Source organism: Felis catus, chromosome B1 (assembly GCF_018350175.1).
Source record: "Felis catus isolate Fca126 chromosome B1, F.catus_Fca126_mat1.0, whole genome shotgun sequence".
NCBI classification, from domain to species: domain Eukaryota; kingdom Metazoa; phylum Chordata; class Mammalia; order Carnivora; family Felidae; genus Felis; species Felis catus.
The window spans coordinates 6,163,686-6,180,391 of NC_058371.1; the positions used below are offsets into that span (position 1 = coordinate 6,163,686).

At 43.6% G+C, this 16,706-nt stretch overlaps 2 protein-coding genes across 8 annotated transcripts in view; one reads left to right on the top strand and one right to left on the bottom strand.

The window, feature by feature from the left end:
- Positions 1-3,936: 3,936 nt before the first annotated feature.
- Positions 3,937-16,706, top strand: part of MCPH1 (microcephalin 1) — a 271,189-nt gene continuing 258,419 nt past the window's right edge. Inside the window, exons 1-3 of one of the 7 annotated variants that reach the window (XM_045055128.1) lie at positions 3,937-4,536; positions 5,952-6,043; positions 14,702-14,820. In XM_045055128.1, coding sequence (XP_044911063.1) covers positions 4,497-4,536; positions 5,952-6,043; positions 14,702-14,820 — 251 coding nt within the window. In that variant the 5' untranslated portion in view covers positions 3,937-4,496. 7 annotated transcript variants of the gene reach the window in all.
- On the bottom strand, positions 10,356-10,835 carry LOC123385192 (ubiquitin-conjugating enzyme E2 variant 2-like). The gene has a single exon (XM_045056957.1). The coding sequence runs from the start codon at positions 10,833-10,835 to the stop codon at positions 10,356-10,358; it is 480 nt and encodes a 159-aa protein (XP_044912892.1).

The window sequence follows — 16,706 nt, forward strand, 5'->3', positions numbered from 1 at the left end:
ATGAACCTTTCATCTCTAGCTGTTTAGTGAATTACGCACTACTGAGTACTTCCGCCTGTACAGACAACACATGAAAACAAGCCTTATTTTTCCTCCTGTTAATCTATTAAAAAAAAAATTAATGTTTATTTATTTTTGAGAGAGAGAGAGACAGAGCATGAGTGGGGAAGGGGCACAGAGAAAGAGGGAGACACAGAATCCGAAGCAAGCTCCTGGTTCTGAGCTGTCGGCACGGAGCCTGAAGCTGGGGCTGGAACTCACAAACCGTGAGATCATGACTTGAACTGAAGTTGGATGCTTAACTGACCTAGACACCCAGGCACCACCCTTCTGTTAATCTATTGTTAATTGCAGGCCCCCCCCCCCCACTCATTGGACCCAAGTTGGAAGAAGAAAAGGTTTCTTCCTAAAACAGACAACGTGGCTATCTTCAGAACTTCACAGGGAATGTACAAAAGCTATTAGAACTATTTTTTTCTTTTTTAAATTTTTATTTAAATTCCATATAGTTAACATAAATTGTAATATTAGTTTCAGGTGTACAATTTAGTGAATCATCACTTACATACAACACCTGTGTTCATCACAACTGCATTCTTAATCCCCATCACCTATTTAACCTATCCACCCACCCACCTCCCCTCCAATTATATTCCCATATATTAACAGAAATGGAAATTGTAAAAATTATTTACAGTATCATAAAAAATGGTAATACTTACGTTTGAAATTTGGCAAAATTTGAAATTTGAAATTTGGGATTTGAAGTTTGACAAAAGTTGTAAAAAGACTCATCTCAATTATACAAAACATTGATGAGAGAAATTACAGAACACCTAAATAAATGTTAATGGATCAAAAGAGTTAATATTTTTAAGATGTCAATTCTCCTTCAAATAGATCTGAAATTCAACATAATTTCAATCAAAATCCAAGCAGGGTATTTTATTCTTTTTTGGTAGAAAATGACAAGATGATTTTAAGATTCATGTGGAAATACAAAAGATCTAGACTACATTAAACAATTTTGACAAAGAACAAAGTTTTGGGGCTTACATTATCTGATTTTATAACTTACTTATAAAACCACAGTAATCAAAACAATACAATATTCGTATAAAGTTAGACAAATAGCTCAATGAAACAGAAAGTCCAAAAATAAACCATACATATATGCACAACTGATTTTGACTCAGGTACAAAAGCATGAATGCAGTGGAGAAAATAGCTTATCAAGAAATGATGCTGGAGCATTTGGATATCTACATGCAAAAGACAAACTTAGGGCCCTATCCTTACCATATACAAAAATTAACTCAAAATTGATCCTAAAACTAAGGATAAAGCCTAAAACTATAACATTTCTAAAAGAAATCATAGGAGAAAATATTTGTGACCTTAAAGCTGAAGAACCTACTAAATACTGAACTTGTATACCACCATTTACAATTTTTATTTTCATTTAAAAAATGTTTATTTGTTTTGAGAGAGAGAGGGAGAGCAGGAGCAAAGGAGGGACAGAGAAACAGGGAGAGAGAGAATCCTAATCAGGTTCCACAGTTAGCACAGAGCTCCATCCATGCAGGGATTGAACCCACAAAATGTGAGATCATGACCTGAGCCAAAACCAAGAGCCCAACTGACTGAGCCACTTAGGTGCCCCTTTATACCACCTTTTGGATGGCAAAGGTGATTGGTTTTATCTGTTTTATCACGCCATTATGTGATTCTAAATCTTCTTAGCATTCACTGTCACTTACTTGGTGAGGACAATAACTTTATCTTCAATACTGAGTTGAGCTCACACTCCCAAGTAAAGGTGTTACCATTTCTTCAGTTTGTTAGGCCAACCATTTGTGATAATGATGTGATTATGGATCAGAGATTTGAGTCTAGGAAGTGGGGTTTTGGCTCAAGGTATGCATGTGCTCAAGGTAATTCTTTAGAACCTGTGTGCTGGTTGGATCCTATTAACAGCTGCCATAACAAATGGGGATGAATGAATGGATGGATGAAAGGAAGACTGGAGAGGATGGTGGTCCATATACGTACATATACCCTGCACTGGATTTAGTAGAAAAGTCCTAAATATGTGTGGTTTCCAGTTTCAACTGACACCACTAGTTACTATGTTGCCTTGGACTGGTCAGATAACTTCCCTCGAACCTGGTTGCTTATTTGTGTAAGTGAGATAATATTGCTCACTTTTTCTAACAGAGCTTCTGTGAGCATAAAATGAACCAACGTAGAATAAGACAAAGTTTTTTTAATTGTAAAGGAATAGGGGTGAGGAGGGGGAGAATCAGTCCACTGTTGCCCCCACGGTACGATAATGAACACCTCTAAAATGACAGAATTTTAGTGAGAATCTAGGAGGAAATACATTTATATATATGCTTTGTAAATTGAATAAGAACCTTCACCTCCTAGGTAAGATTAATTTTGAAAATACCTCTAGAGCCCATGATAAAGGGCTCAACAAATGTCAGCTACTATTTCTACTATTAAGGTGGAGGTTTTTTTGTTCGTTTTAACAGGAGAATGAAACTTGAAAAGTTTCAGTGACTCACATCAGTACCTCACAGCTAGTAAGTGGTGGATAGTAGTCTCCAAAGTCCAAGTCCAGTCTGACTCCAAAATGGAGCCCGTACTCTAATCATTAGGTTACAAGGAAGTCCTTTTAACTTTAAAATTGTTTTCCACTTAGCTCCGGAATGAGATATGTTCTACAGGATAAAACACAAAGATGGGGCTGAAATCATTGGAAATGAAGGTTTTTATACATTCGGTGGTTCATCCTTTAATACAGACGGCATGGACCCTTTAACTGATTTAGTGTTTCAGGGAGATTAAACACAAACCAAGCAAGCCCTTCCCCGCCCTAAAAGTCCTCTCCAGGAACAAGTGGGAGCTCGCGCAGCCCAGCCAAAGCCAGCAGCTCCCAGCAGCACGCGTGCGCGCAGTGCCCGGGGTGGGCCCTGCGGGAGTGGGCGGAGCTCAAAGGGCGGGAGGTTTGAATCCCGGGGAGGCTCAACCGCGCTGCTACAAGGCTGTTCACCAACGCTGGTCTTCCCCGCTACCTCCCAGGTTCGCCCGATCCCGCCCGGAGAAGTCCGCTCCGGGATTTGCGGGCGGCAAAACGCGAGTGGGATGGCCCGGCAAGGCTCCCCGCGCCCTCACCCCGCCTCGGTAGTCAGAGGTTTAGGGTACATCTCTAGCCGGGATCTGCGGCCTGGGGTCCCACATCCTCTCGCTGGGTCGATGTGCGGGGTCCCCATAGACCCCCCGCGGGGTCTGAAACCTGGCTCCCCCGCCTCCCACAAGATGAGGTCCAGCGTGCCCCCGTGGGATCTGAGGTCCCGAGTTCCCCCCAGCGGGGTCTGAGACTCGGCTCTCCCCGCCCCCGCAGGGTCTGAGGTCCAGCGTACCTCCGGCAGGCATCTGAGGTCTAGGGTCCACCCCCACCCCCCCCCCCCCCCGAGGGGTCTGAGACCCGGATCCCTGTCGCCCCGCCTCCCCGCGGGATTTGAGTCCCAGCGTCATCCCAGTGGAGCCTGAGACTCGGCTCTCTCTCCTCTCCCAAGTGGGCATCTTAAGTCTGGGGTTCCCCCACCCCCCAGCGATGTCTGAACCCCCCTCCCCCCGCAGGGCCTGAGGTCTAGTCCTGCGGGATCTGAGGTCCGGGATCCCCCTAGCGGGGTCTGAGACCCCGATCCCCTTCACCCACCCCCCCCCCCCTCCAAGATCTGAGGTATAGCCCTACTGGAGTCTGAGACCCGGTTCCCCTTCGCCCTCCAAGCCCCCGCAGGATCTGAGGTCCAGGATTCCCCCCGATAGGATCTGAGGCCCGGGGTCCCCCCCCCCCACCGCGGGATCCGAGGCCCGGGGTCTCTAGAGGTGCCCCTGGCCCCACGAGCTCTCGCGCACGCGGAGGAGTAGAGGCCTGGCTCCCCGAACCGGAACTCCGTGCGCCGACTACAGGGCGGCACACGAGGACTTGGTGCGCGCGGGGTGAGGGTGAGACTTCGCAGTAGGAGATTCTGAGCAGTTATCTCTCGGAAGTCCCATCCGGCCTGCGACCTAGGACTGTGCCTCCTAAGCGTCCGCCGCTCCCTGGTGCGCCAGATGTGGCTCCGGGAAGCTTCCAAGTGTCCTTACGGAGACAGAAGGGTTTGATTCGGGGTTTTTTGAGGACACCCGTCCTCGTAATTTCCGAGAGGACCGAAAGACTCGCAGAGGGGGACGCTGACCAGCGTTATTAGGCTGCTGGACGAATCCGAGTGTGGGCGCTGGAAAAGCCCCTCGGTCTCCTTTAACGCGAGCTGGGACTTTACCAACGCTCCTCCTCCCCGGGCTGTTTAGAAAACGCGGATTAGCAGATTTCCTCAGAGCCGGAGGGGAGGGGCGCGCGTCAGTCTTGCGCATGCTCAGTGCCACCCGCTCTTGGCTAGCGCGGCCTGGGACGGGGCAGCGGGTTCGCGTGTTGCGGGGCTCTCATGGAGGCTCCCGGGACGCCAGGCGGCGGGGTCTTGAAAGGTGAGGGGAGTGGGAGTTGAGTCGGAGGCGGCGGGCGGGCTTGAGGGCGGGCGCCCAGATCTCGGCGAGCGTGTGGACGGAGCTCGCGGGGCTCGTGGGGACGCGAGCTCGGCCTTTCCGGAAGTCAGCCCGGCATCCTGTGGAGGGAGGCTGTCCCTGTGGAGAGTGGGGGGCTGTCACCGTCCCTGTGGGGTGTCCCTGTGGGAAGTGGGGGGCTGTCACCCTCCCCGTGGGGTGTCCCTGTGGGGAGTGGGGGCTGTCCCTGGGTCCACTACCGTCACCGTCCCTGTGGGGTGTCCCTGTGGGAAGTGGGGGGCTGTCACCCTCCCCGTGGGGTGTCCCTGTGGGGAGTGGGGGCTGTCCCTGGGTCCACTACCGTCACCGTCCCTGTGGGGTGCCCCTGTGGGGAGTGGGGGGCTGTCCCCGAGTCCAGTACCGTCACCGTCCCTGTGGGGTGTCCCTGTAGGGAGTGGGGGGCTGTCACCGTCCCTGTGGGGTGCCCCTGTGGGGAGTGGGGGGCTGTCCCCGAGTCCAGTACCGTCACCGTCCCTGTGGGGTGTCCCTGTGGGGAGTGGGGGGCTGTCCCCGAGTCCACTACCGTCACCGTCCCTGTGGGGTGTCCCTGTGGGGAGTGGGGGGGCTGTCACCATCCCTGTGCGGTGTGGCGGGGACTGTCCCCGAGTCCAGTACTGCCATCGTCCCTGTGGGGTATCCCTGAGTCCAGTACTGTCACCATCCCTGTGGGGTGTCCCTTTGGCGAGTGGGGGGTTATCATGTGGGGCATGGAGGCGACTGTCCCCCAGTGCGGTGCTGTCACCGCCCCTATTGGGTGTGGGGCTGTCCTTGAGTCCCGTGTGTCACCACCCTCTGTGGATGCGGGGGGCTGCCCCCCTGTACACAGTGTAAAGTTGGGTGGTTGTATGGTCCTTTGTGGAGAACATGCTCTTCACTAGGAAAGTTGAGCACGGTTTGGGAATTTGGGGAGTTAAGCAGGGTTTAGGCATTTGGGAAGAGCATCCAGCGTTAAGAAGGTAAGCCCCACATGCGCATGAATAAAGTTGTTCTTGGCTTGAAGTTTTAAGAACCGTAGTAGCACTGATGCTGTTTGGCGTAGGTGTTTGTTAGAAGAAGCTTTAAATTTACTTTTTGATGTAAGTAGAACAAGATGAAAATCTGTTGAAATCCTTGGAGAGGAATGTTAGAATTTCAAATATATTACATGTCGTGGGTTTTTAAAAAAAAATTTTTAGTATTTGTTAATTTTTGATAGAAAGAGAATCCCAAGCAGGCTGGGAGCTCTCAGCTCGACGCCCAGGAACTGTGAGATCATGACCCGAGCGGAAGTCGGATCCTTAACCCACCAGCCACCCAGGAGCCCTAAATTGGTTGCGTGTTAATATCTTGTTTGTTTTCAGATGTAGTGGCCTATGTGGAAGTCTGGTCAGTAAACGGAACAGAAAATTATTCAAAGACGTTTACAAACCAACTTGTGGACATGGGAGCAAAGGTGAGAAAGTCATTTTCCCCTGGCTGCGCGTGGCAGTCCTCTTTACGTGATAGAAATACTTGGATTTTCTTGTTTTGGGAGTTACTGCTTAGAACAGGAAGGAAGAAGGACAAAGGCAGTGGGTAGGTGGCGGGTGGGCCACGTTGCATGATAGGACCACATTATAACAGTAAGATTACAGAACAGTTGGTTTTGTGGGTGGTGAGAGGAGACTCTAGGATAGACACGGGGCTTCTGCCATTGGTTAATTGGGTGCAGGATGTTGTTGGCCGAAGTGAGAAATATAGGAGGAGGAAGAAATCTTTTAAGGGAAAGATTGCGAATTTGGGCCTATTGAAAACATCTGACGGACATTTGGATCCACACGTAGGGAATTTGAGATAGTTAAGGCTAGAGGTAACATTTTAGGGGCAAGACCATGTGGGCCAGGTGTCATGGCTCAGGTGTTTAGGATGCAAGGTGCTGAGAGTGGAGCCTATTTAGTGTGTGGAGGACAGGTGATGGGAGCCCTGGACCCAGGGACGAAAGGAGAATGCCGGGAGATTCTGGAAAACAAGTCTGCACGTCAGAAGAAGGATGAACTTCAAAGATGGAACTTTAAAACCATTAACTTGGTGAGAAGATCGTTGAAGGCAGGGCCAGAGTTTATTTAGGCTGAGGCAAGAGAGGCACCCAGGGTGTAAAACCCAGGGTGGCATTCACCTACGGGCAGAGAGGGTGCTTCTAAATTTTGTTGTCTTAGTCCCTTCCCTGATGGAGAGATCAAAGGCTTTGTTTAAAAAAAAAAAAAAAAAAGGGGAGGGGCCGCCTGGGTGGCGCAGTCGGTTAAGCGTCCGACTTCAGCCAGGTCACGATCTTGCTGTCTGTGAGTTCGAGCCCCGCGTCAGGCTCTGGGCTGATGGCTCAGAGCCTGGAGCCTGTTTCCGATTCTGTGTCTCCCTCTCTCTCTGCCCCTCCCCCATTCATGCTCTGTCTCTCTCTGTCCCCAAAATAAATAAAAAACGTTGAAAAAAAAAATTCAAAGGCTTTGTTTTGATACCTGCTGCATACTTGGGCTAAAACAAATTACACTGGCTGAGAAAAAGGCCGTGGAGTGTGGGAGCTGACAAAATGGCCTTTAATCGTAGTATTAAGGGGTGCCTGGGTGGCTCAGACGGTTGAGCGTCCGACTTCAGCTCAGGTCTTGATCTTGTGGATTGTGAGTTCGAGCCCCACGTGAGGCTCTGTCCTGACAGCTCGGAGACTGGAGCCTGCTTTGGATTCTGTGTCTACCCCTCTCTCTCTCTGGCCCTCTCCTGCTCATACTCTGTCTCTCTCTCAAAAGTGATAAACTTAAAAAAAATAAAAAAAAAAGAGTAGTATTAAGATCTTAGATCTCCTTGGATCTTTTTGTTTTTCTCTTTTTTTTTTCTTTAAGGTTGTTTATTTTTGAGAGAGTGAGAGCGAGCAGGGGAAGGGCAGAGAGAGGGAGAGAATCACCACGCTGTTGGTGCAGAGCCTGACGCGGACCTTGAGATCATAACCTGAGCCGAGACCAACAGTCGGATGCTTAACTGGCTGAGCCCTGCCAGGCGCCCCTGTTTCACACCTTTTAATTGAGAAAATTTTCAGATAGAAAAGTTGAACAGAGTGACTCAATAATTGTTTTTTTTTTTTATTTTTTTTAATGTTTATTTATTTTTGAGACAGAGAGAGACAGAGCATGAATGGGGGAGGGACAGAAAGAGAGGGAGACACAGAATCGGAAGCAGGCTCCAGGCTCTGAGCTGTCGACACAGAGCCCGACACGGCACTCGAACTCACGGACCGCGAGATCGTGACCTGAGCTGAAGTCGGACGCTCAACCGACTGAGCCACCCAGGCGCCCTGACTCGATAATTGTTAACATCTTAACATACTTGTTGCGTCATCGTTTCTTCTATGCAGTATATTTACGTGTGAAAGTGTTTTTTCCTAAACTGTTTGAAAGTAAGTCCCAGATAAAATTTGCCCCCAAACAGGTTCAGTATGTATCCTCTGAAAACAAGCAGTTTTCCTGTGTGATAGGCCATTTTCACATCTGAGGGAGACAGCGATGGTTCCGACTTGACACCTGTTACTTCTAGCAGCGTTCGAGAGCCCCACTGCCAACTGTACTTGGTTTTGTCTTTCCTGTCCGCATCTGGTGCGTGTCTGGTGGTATATCATCATGGCTTGAAATTCTATCTTTCTGCATGTTTTCGTATATTTATTTTGAGTCTGTTCAGGGCTCCAGCTCTTAATTTCCATTGGGTTTTTCCTTCTTGATTTGTAAGCATTCTCTCTATTTTTCAGTTGACCAGAATCTTTTCTGGCCATATGAATTGCAAGATTTTCAGTTAACTCTGTGGTTTGTCTTTTCATCTTCTCTATGGTATCTTTTGTCGATAATTGTAACCCAGATTATTTCTTTGTGGTGAGCTTTGTTGTGTGGGTCTTGTTTAAAAAAACACAACTGTCTGTGCCTATACCAAGGTTATGAAGATTTCTCCTGTGTTATTTTCTGAAAGCCTTATTTTGCCTTTTACATCTAGATTTACGGTGCATCTGGAATTGGTTTTTATACATGGTATGAAATAGTTGTTTCTTTTTTTTCCATGTGAATATTCTTTTATCTTAGCACCATTCATTGACAAATCTCCTTTAACTGGTCTCCGAAGTAATACCTTTGTCATCAGTCCACCATATGTTTCTGTATCTGTGTATCTGTTCTCACGACAAACCAGTCTTAAGTGTTCTTTATAATGAAACTTCAGAAGTCTTTCTTTTTTTTCCTTCCAAGGTGTCCTGGCTGTTCTTTGACTTTTGCTTTTCCAAATATATAAGAATCAGTTTATCAGTGTGCAGCATAAAGCTTTTAAAAATTTTTGAATGGGATTAGGATTGATAAAAATAGACCAGTATGGAGAGAACTGACATTTTTATGAAATTGAATTTTCCAGCCCACGAACCTGTATGCCTTTGTTGATTTTGGTTTCTTTAATTTCTTTAAGTAATGTTTTATAGTTTTCTCTGGGCAGTTTTGATGCTATTATAAATGGCATCTTCTGGGGCACCTGGGTGGCTCAGTCGGTTAAGTGTCTTACTTTGGCTCAGGTCACGTTCTCACAGTCCGTGAGTTCGAGCCCCGTGTCAGGCTCTGTGCTGACAGCTCAGAGCCTGGAGCCTGTTTCAGATTCTGTGTCTCCCTTTCTCTCTGACCTTCCCCCGTTCATGCTCTGTCTCTCTCTGTCTCTCTCTGTCTCAAAAATAAATAAACGCTAAAAAAAATTTTTTTTAAATAAATAAATGGCATCTTCTAAATTCCTTTTTCTGTTACTTGTATATAGAAATAGTTTTTGCATATCTGCGTTGTGTCCAGAAGACTTAGCAAATTCATTTATGAGATAGGGCTTTTTTAGGATTTAAAAAAAGTACACAATTGAATATTATGTACACATAATATTCAATTTTTTGAATTTTATTTCTATTTTTATTTCTATTTTTTTCTAATTTTATTTCTATTTTTCTAATCCTCATACCTTTTATTTCTTTTTCTTGATGTACTGCACTGGTGAGGACCAGTGTTGAATAGAGTGCATATATCAGGCATCTGTCTGGTTCCTCTACTCAAGGGAAAACTTTTGAAATTTTCACCTAATGCAGTTTTTTTTTCTTTTTACATTTTCAGACTAACTTTAATCTCGAAATCACATATCCATATACCTGTTTCCTTTTTTGTTGATTTCTCTTAAATGCATGTTTTGTCAAAGATTGTAAACAAATATTTACCATGTCTGTTACACGTAACACACAGGAATGGCTTTTAACAGATACCCATCAGCTTCCCCCACAACATTTTTTTATTATAATACAGGTATCAAAACAATCCTGAACATATTTTTGATACTACTAGTGGTCAGCACCGACACCGCTTCAAAAATTAACACAATTTGTGATGAGATTCATTGTACCTGCTACTTTAGACAATTTCAACTTGAATCTCTTTCACTAAGATGGATAAAGCATGCCATTTCTGTTTTTCCTTTTTGAGATTTTTTTACTTTTCAGAAACACATGCTTCCACAGCATCTGATTCTCCATGCTTTTATCTTGTAAACCTGAATTCTGAGTACTCCAGGTTTATGGTTAAATGACAGTGCCTTAACAAGAGAAAAAAAATGGTGCCACGTTTTTCCTCCTGTAAGCTGAAAATATAATGGTAGACATATATTAAATATATTCTCACAAATTTCCAGGTCATGTTTACCAGCTGGAATTCTTTTACTTAATGTGTGGTATTTTGCATTGTCATTTAACATGAGTAGAAGGTTGTTGATTTAAGACAAGTTTGAGATCCACTAAAATTAATTGTTGTATGTCCTTCTGGTGGCTGTGGAAGCTTCACATTTTCTTTGGACATCATGAGACGTCTTAGCTCTTGAAGTACAACTTTAATGCTATATGAATTTTGCCATTTTGCTGACACTGGTATACTCCATGCACCCACCATTCTACTGGAATTATTAATTCCATTCATATTAATTTTGGTTACAAATCTAACTGATGGAGGAACTTCTTGGTATTTAGGTCCACATTCTGCTTTCAAGCTGTATATTGTTTTTGTCCATGGTGGTCCAATAATCATGCCTTCCCACCTTAGAGGTGTCATATCTTCATCATCTTCAAGGCCCCAGCTAACCATACCATCGCCTACTCCTTTTTGTCCTTCTTCAAGTTCTTCCAACAAGCGAAAATTACGAGGAGGAACTTTAACTCCTGTGGAGGCCACCATTTTCTCCTGTAGCCCCACCTAATGCAATTTTTTTTTTAATTGGAGTGTAGTTGACATACAATATTATATTAGCTTCAGGTTTATAACATAGAATTCCACACATATATATTATGAAATGATCACCAGGGTAAATCCAGCTACCATCTGGCACCAAAGTTACTACAGTACTATTGACTGTATTCCCTATGGTGTACTTTTCATCTCCATGACTTATTTTGTAACTGGAAGTTTATACCTTCACATATTTTGCCCATTTCCTCACCCCTCTATCCTCTGGTACCCACCAGTTCTCTGTATTTATGAGTCTGTTTTGTTTTTTAGATTACATATGTAAGACCTATTGTACACCTAATGCAGTTTTTTTTTAACATCAGGTCCTAATTTGCTAAGAGTTTTCTTCATGAATCTACCTTTTGATTTCATCAAATGTGTTTTCTGCACGTAGTGAGATGATGTTAAGATTTTTACTTTGTTAACGTAGTGAATAACCATTTATTTCAATGTTAACCAACTTTGTAGTCATGGAATAAACTCAAGGGGTGGGGTTGTATTATCCTTTCTGTATAATTGTTGGTACAGTTTGCTTTCTTTTTCTTTTTTGCAAATATTCAGGGAGTGATACTGGCTAGTCATTTTCTGTTCCTGTGGTTTAGTACTAGTGTGCTGGTTTTATAAAACAAGTTGCAGAATTGTGACTCTTTTTTATTCTAAGTTGGTATGGTTTGGTATTATTTATTTTTAAAATTTTTGATATAATTTGCTGATGAAGCCAACTAGTCCTGGCATTTTCTTTGTAGATTTTTAAAAAACTTTCTGTTACAGTTTTTAATTTGTTTGAAAACAGGATTATGCATTTTTTCTATTCTTATAAGTGATTTTAGAAAGCTATTTTTTTCTTAGAAATGTATCCATTTTATCTAAAATTTTCAAATTTATTGGATCAAAGCTATTCATAATATTCTGTTTGAATCTTTTAATGTCTTCATGATCTATAGTGATACCTTCTTCATACTGATAGTGGTTATTTGTGCCTTCTCTCTTATTTTCCTTATAGCGTTTTCTGGGTTTTACTGACTTTATTAGTTTCTCCAAAGAACCAGCTTTTGGTGTTCTTGATCCTCCTTTTCATTTGTATTAATTCTGGCCTTACTTTTATAATCACCTAACTCAGTCTTTGGTTTTAATTAGTTGCTCTTTTTCCAGCTTTTTCAGATAGGTGCATTGATATTCAACCTTCTTTTTATATATGCATTTTTTTTATGACATTGTTAAATTAACATTTGTTAAGTGGAACTCAAGGTGCTGAATGGTGAACACAGTTCAACAACAAGCCATAGAGAAACTGAAACAGTTTATTATTAACAGGTCCTGGAGGAGGTACATGACATACCTGGAGGGGCCACATGGGGAGGTCAGGGCAGGGTGCAGCCAGAGAGAAGGCAGGGCTCAAGGATGGATGCTTTGGGCTTCCTAGGCTGGGGATGGATTAGTCAGTTCACATCAAAGAGTAAGGTTTTGGTAGCTCCATGGGATCTTATTTAAGGGGTACACAAGGGGAAGGACCTTGGAGGTGAAGGAGATGGTTGGTCACAAGGTTCCCCCGGGGAACTGACATTTGCTTGTGACTGTGGGGGCTGCTATCTAGGGTGTGTGCTTGCATGAGGGGTTAGAGCTGGTTTAAGACCCCTGCAGGCTGCTTGGCCAAACACAATGGATGCCACGGCAGCAGTACCCTGGAGTAGCTTAGCTAAACTCTCCACAGCATTGTACTTCTCCATTTCTCCTAAAGCTGGGCTTTCCCTGCGTTCCACAAGGCTTTGTTGGGTAAGTTGCAGCATCTAGGTCTGCTTTTCTGTTTTATCTAGTGGTTTATGTTCTCACTTCATCTCTAGATAAGCTTGATATTTTGTTTGTTGTTGGGCATTTTTTTGTTTTGCTTTTGTGTTTTAGTTGAGTATTGTATATATTTAAAATTGTTCAGCATTAGTTTGAGACCTAGAATTGTATTTTCGTTTTTCAAAATAGATTCACGTTTGCTTCAGTCATGACGTTTTTAGTGCTCATAATCCAGGATTATCTTAATCCACTTGCAGGATTGGAGATTATTTAAAACTGGACTGTAGACCTGTGTGGGTCCCTGTAGGTGTGGTTCACCCTTGCTTCTGTATCAGCCCTTTGGGGTCTCCATCCAAGATGTGAGGGCTTTGCCAGATTCCCTTTTCCCATTCTGAGGCCGGCAGTCCAATTTTTGTCCCCCTTGTCCTCAGAGGCATTTAGAAGTGCTATGCAGTGTTTGCTAAATTTGACAAAGCCCTAGGAAAAGAATAACCCAGAATGCTAAACTCTTCTGATTGTGTCCATCTGTACCTAGAATTTTGGCTCAGTAATAATCCCTCACTGCCTCAACAGCTCTCCATGGCCTTCTGGTAGGTAGATAGACAGATATGTTTGTGTATTTTATCAAAACAATACGTACATGTTGCTTAAAAGGGCAGTTGTGCAGTGCCATGAAGTTCATAGTAAAAACAAAGAGAAACCAACAATCCTTTGGTCTACACTTCTCATTCTGTTTTATTAAGGCAGCCTTTTTCAGACCAGTTTTATGTTTCTTTTGATATTTACCTTTATATTTCCCAACAGTGTGCATATATTATCTTGATAAAATTAACTGTTGTTGAAAGAATTATGTATTGGATGACTTCTATTTCTGGAAAGATTACATAGAAGAGGAAAATTCTTTGACCCTATGAGTTTGAACATGCCTTTATTATACCTTTCTTTACCTTTGATTGATATTTTAGCTGATTGTGAAATGCTAGGTGTATATTATTTTTCCTTGAAGGCACTTTTCCATTGTTTCTGACTTCCAGATTGCTTTTGGGAAGCTTGATGCCATTGTCGTGTCTCACTGTTGAGTGTGATTTATCCCCACCTTCACCTTTAAAGAACATTAAATCTTTCTTTACTCTGGCTCTACTAAAATGTCACGATAATATGCTCAGTGTGGCACTGCTTTCATTCTCATGCTGGGCCCTTAGGGATTCTTTTGATCTAGAATCCATGCCCTTTCATTTGAGAAGTTTTTCTTGGATTATTTCTTTACTGATTTCTTTTCCATTTTCTATATTCTTGTATTTCTTCAACTATTCTTAGCTCCTCATTCTGGTCTGAGCTGATGTTATTACTTATCTTCTATTGCATCCATCTCCTTGTCTTTTTGTTGTCCTTCAGGGGAGAGTTTCTCAAGTATATTATTGTCCAGCATTTCTATAGGCATTTTTTTTTTTTTTTACTTATGGCATGATATTGTTAATTTCCAAGAGCTCTTTAGTTTTCTGATCCTTTTAAAAACGTATTTTCCCCATCTTAGATAATTTTTCATGAGCACAATATCTTCTGAAGATTTAAATGAATGTTATTTCCTTCCAAATATGTTAAATAAGTGTTTTAATTTCATAAGTATTCTCTTTATTGTCTGTTTCCTGTGAATTTCATTTTGTCTATGTCTTTGGTGTAGAAAGCTTATCTTAAATGTCCTTAATTATCTGACTCGGCTCCCATGCTCTCTACTGAAAACGCGTTGCCAACTCTAACTCTTCACGTCAGAGGTTTTTTGAGAGGGAGTAGAGATAAACACACGCATAACACACCATCCTAACTGGAGCAGATAGGTTTTTTAAGTGGCTTGGTGCATTTGTTAGAGTAGTTTTGTGTGACAGATTCTGAGAAATGGAATTGCCGGGGTGGGCAGTTTAGATGTTTTCCTTTTGACAAATATTGAATAAAGTGTCCTTTTTGATCAACTTTACTTATCCAGTTGTTCATAAGTGGTAATTTACATTTTGTTTTCTGCCTTTTGTCTACAGGTTTCAAAAACTTTTAACAAACAAGTAACTCATGTGGTGTTCAAAGATGGATACCAGAGCACTTGGGACAAAGCGCAGAAGAGAGGGGTGAAGCTTGTCTCGGTGCTCTGGGTCGAAAAGTGAGTTTATTTTTTCTCTGTATTTTTTCTCTGTATTGAGTATCGGTCAGGTGTGGAGATAGTTCACATACATCACAGAACCAGATAAAATTTGATTTGGTCTTTTCTCTTGCCTTACTTGGGCAAGTCATTTAATACCCTCAAGCCTCCATTTCAGCAGCTGAAAATGGATGTAGTAGAATCCACAACCCTGCCTACGGGGAAGGTGACTGCGCAGGCCCTGGGACACGCATACCTGGTGTACCGAGGAGACAAGGGCGTGAATGTGGTGCGGTCAGGGCTGCCAGACTGAAGTGCCGCACGCGAGGCCTACGCAACCGATGTTCTTTTCTCACTGTCCTGGGGGTTAGAAGCCGAGGTCAAAGTGTTGGCGGGACTGCTTCCTCCTGAGGCCGCTCACCTTGGTTTGCTGATGGCTGTCTTCTCTCTGTCTGTGTCTTCTGGTGTGTGTGTGTGTGTGTGTGCATGCGTCTGTCCAGCCGTCTGTCCTAATCTCCTCTTCTTCTAAGGACACCAGTTGTATTGGATTAGGGCCCACCCTAGTGATCTCATTTAACCTTACTTGTCTCTTTAAAGGCAGTATCTCCAACTATACTTGACACTTGGGGAAAAAAGTATTTGAACTGTGCAGGTCCACCTCTACATGAATTGTTTTTTCAATAAAATCAACATTTTTCGGAGATTTGCAAGAATTTGAAAAAACTCACAAACTGCAGCCTCAAAATACTGATGAAAATTAAGAAATTAGGTATTATTTTAAGAATACAGTATGTAATACATATAACACTACAAAATAAGTGTTAATTGCTTGTTATCAGTAAGGCTTCTGTTCAACAGTAGGTAATTAGTAGTTAAGTTTTGAGGGAGTCAAAAGTTACACATGGATTTTTGATTGCACAGTGAGGGGTTGGTGCCCCTAACCCCCATGTAGTTCAAGAGGCAACTGTACAGTTACATTCTGATGTACTTGGGGTTGAGACTTCATATGAATTTTGTGGGGAATGTAGTTGAGCCCGGGACAGGTGCAGTTAAGGTGAGAAGTGGAGACTGAGGCCAGAGGGCAGTGGGGCATCAGATGACATGGGGCCTTGTGGGGTGTGAGGAGAGAAGTGTGTGGGACAGCAGCAGGAAAGTGGTTGGAGGCTCCTGAGCATCCAGCCTAGAGATGTCACCAGGACCATGGTGGCAGTGACGTGGTCACGAAGAATGGTCAGATTCAGGATATATTTTTGAAGGTAGTGCCACACTAGATCTGAGGATTTGGATGCGTTTGTAGAGCAGGGGAAGAATCAAGGGTGACTGTGAGGTGTTTGGCCCTAGGAACCAGAAATACGGTTTGCTGTTTACTGAGACTGGGAAGGCCTCAGAAGCACCAGGTTTTGAGGGGCAGGTCATGAGTTCTATTTGGATATGCTGAATTTGGGGTGTTTATTAGACACCCCTGTGGAGGTGTCAGGTAGGCAGTTGGATATATGAGTGTGGAGCTCCTGGGGGAGGTTGGAGATTAAAATGTGGGAGTCTTCTGTATACAGATGTTATTTAAAGCCATAAATCTGGCTGTGATCTCTCAGGAAGTGTAGATAGGGAAGAGAAGAGGTTCCAAGGTTGATCACTCTAGTGTTGGGGTGTTGAGAAGGAAAACGAGTGAGGATGGGATTCTAGAAAGCTGTCAAGGAGGGGATAATGATCAGCTGTGGCAAATAGGTTGAGTAAAGGCAGGTGCAGAGCCTGACAGAGGGCTCAACCCCATGACTGTGAGATTATAACCTGAGCTGAAATCAAGACTCAGACACTTAACCAACTGAGCCACCCAGGTGCCTGTAGATCTGTCCATTATTGAATGGGATATTGAAATCTCCAAACGTTACTGTTATTGATACTTTCCC

Bases quoted from the DNA above. Each gene is read 5' to 3' on its own strand.
- LOC123385192 (XM_045056957.1), bottom strand. From the start codon at position 10,835: ATGGTGGCCTCCACAGGAGTTAAAGTTCCTCCTCGTAATTTTCGCTTG.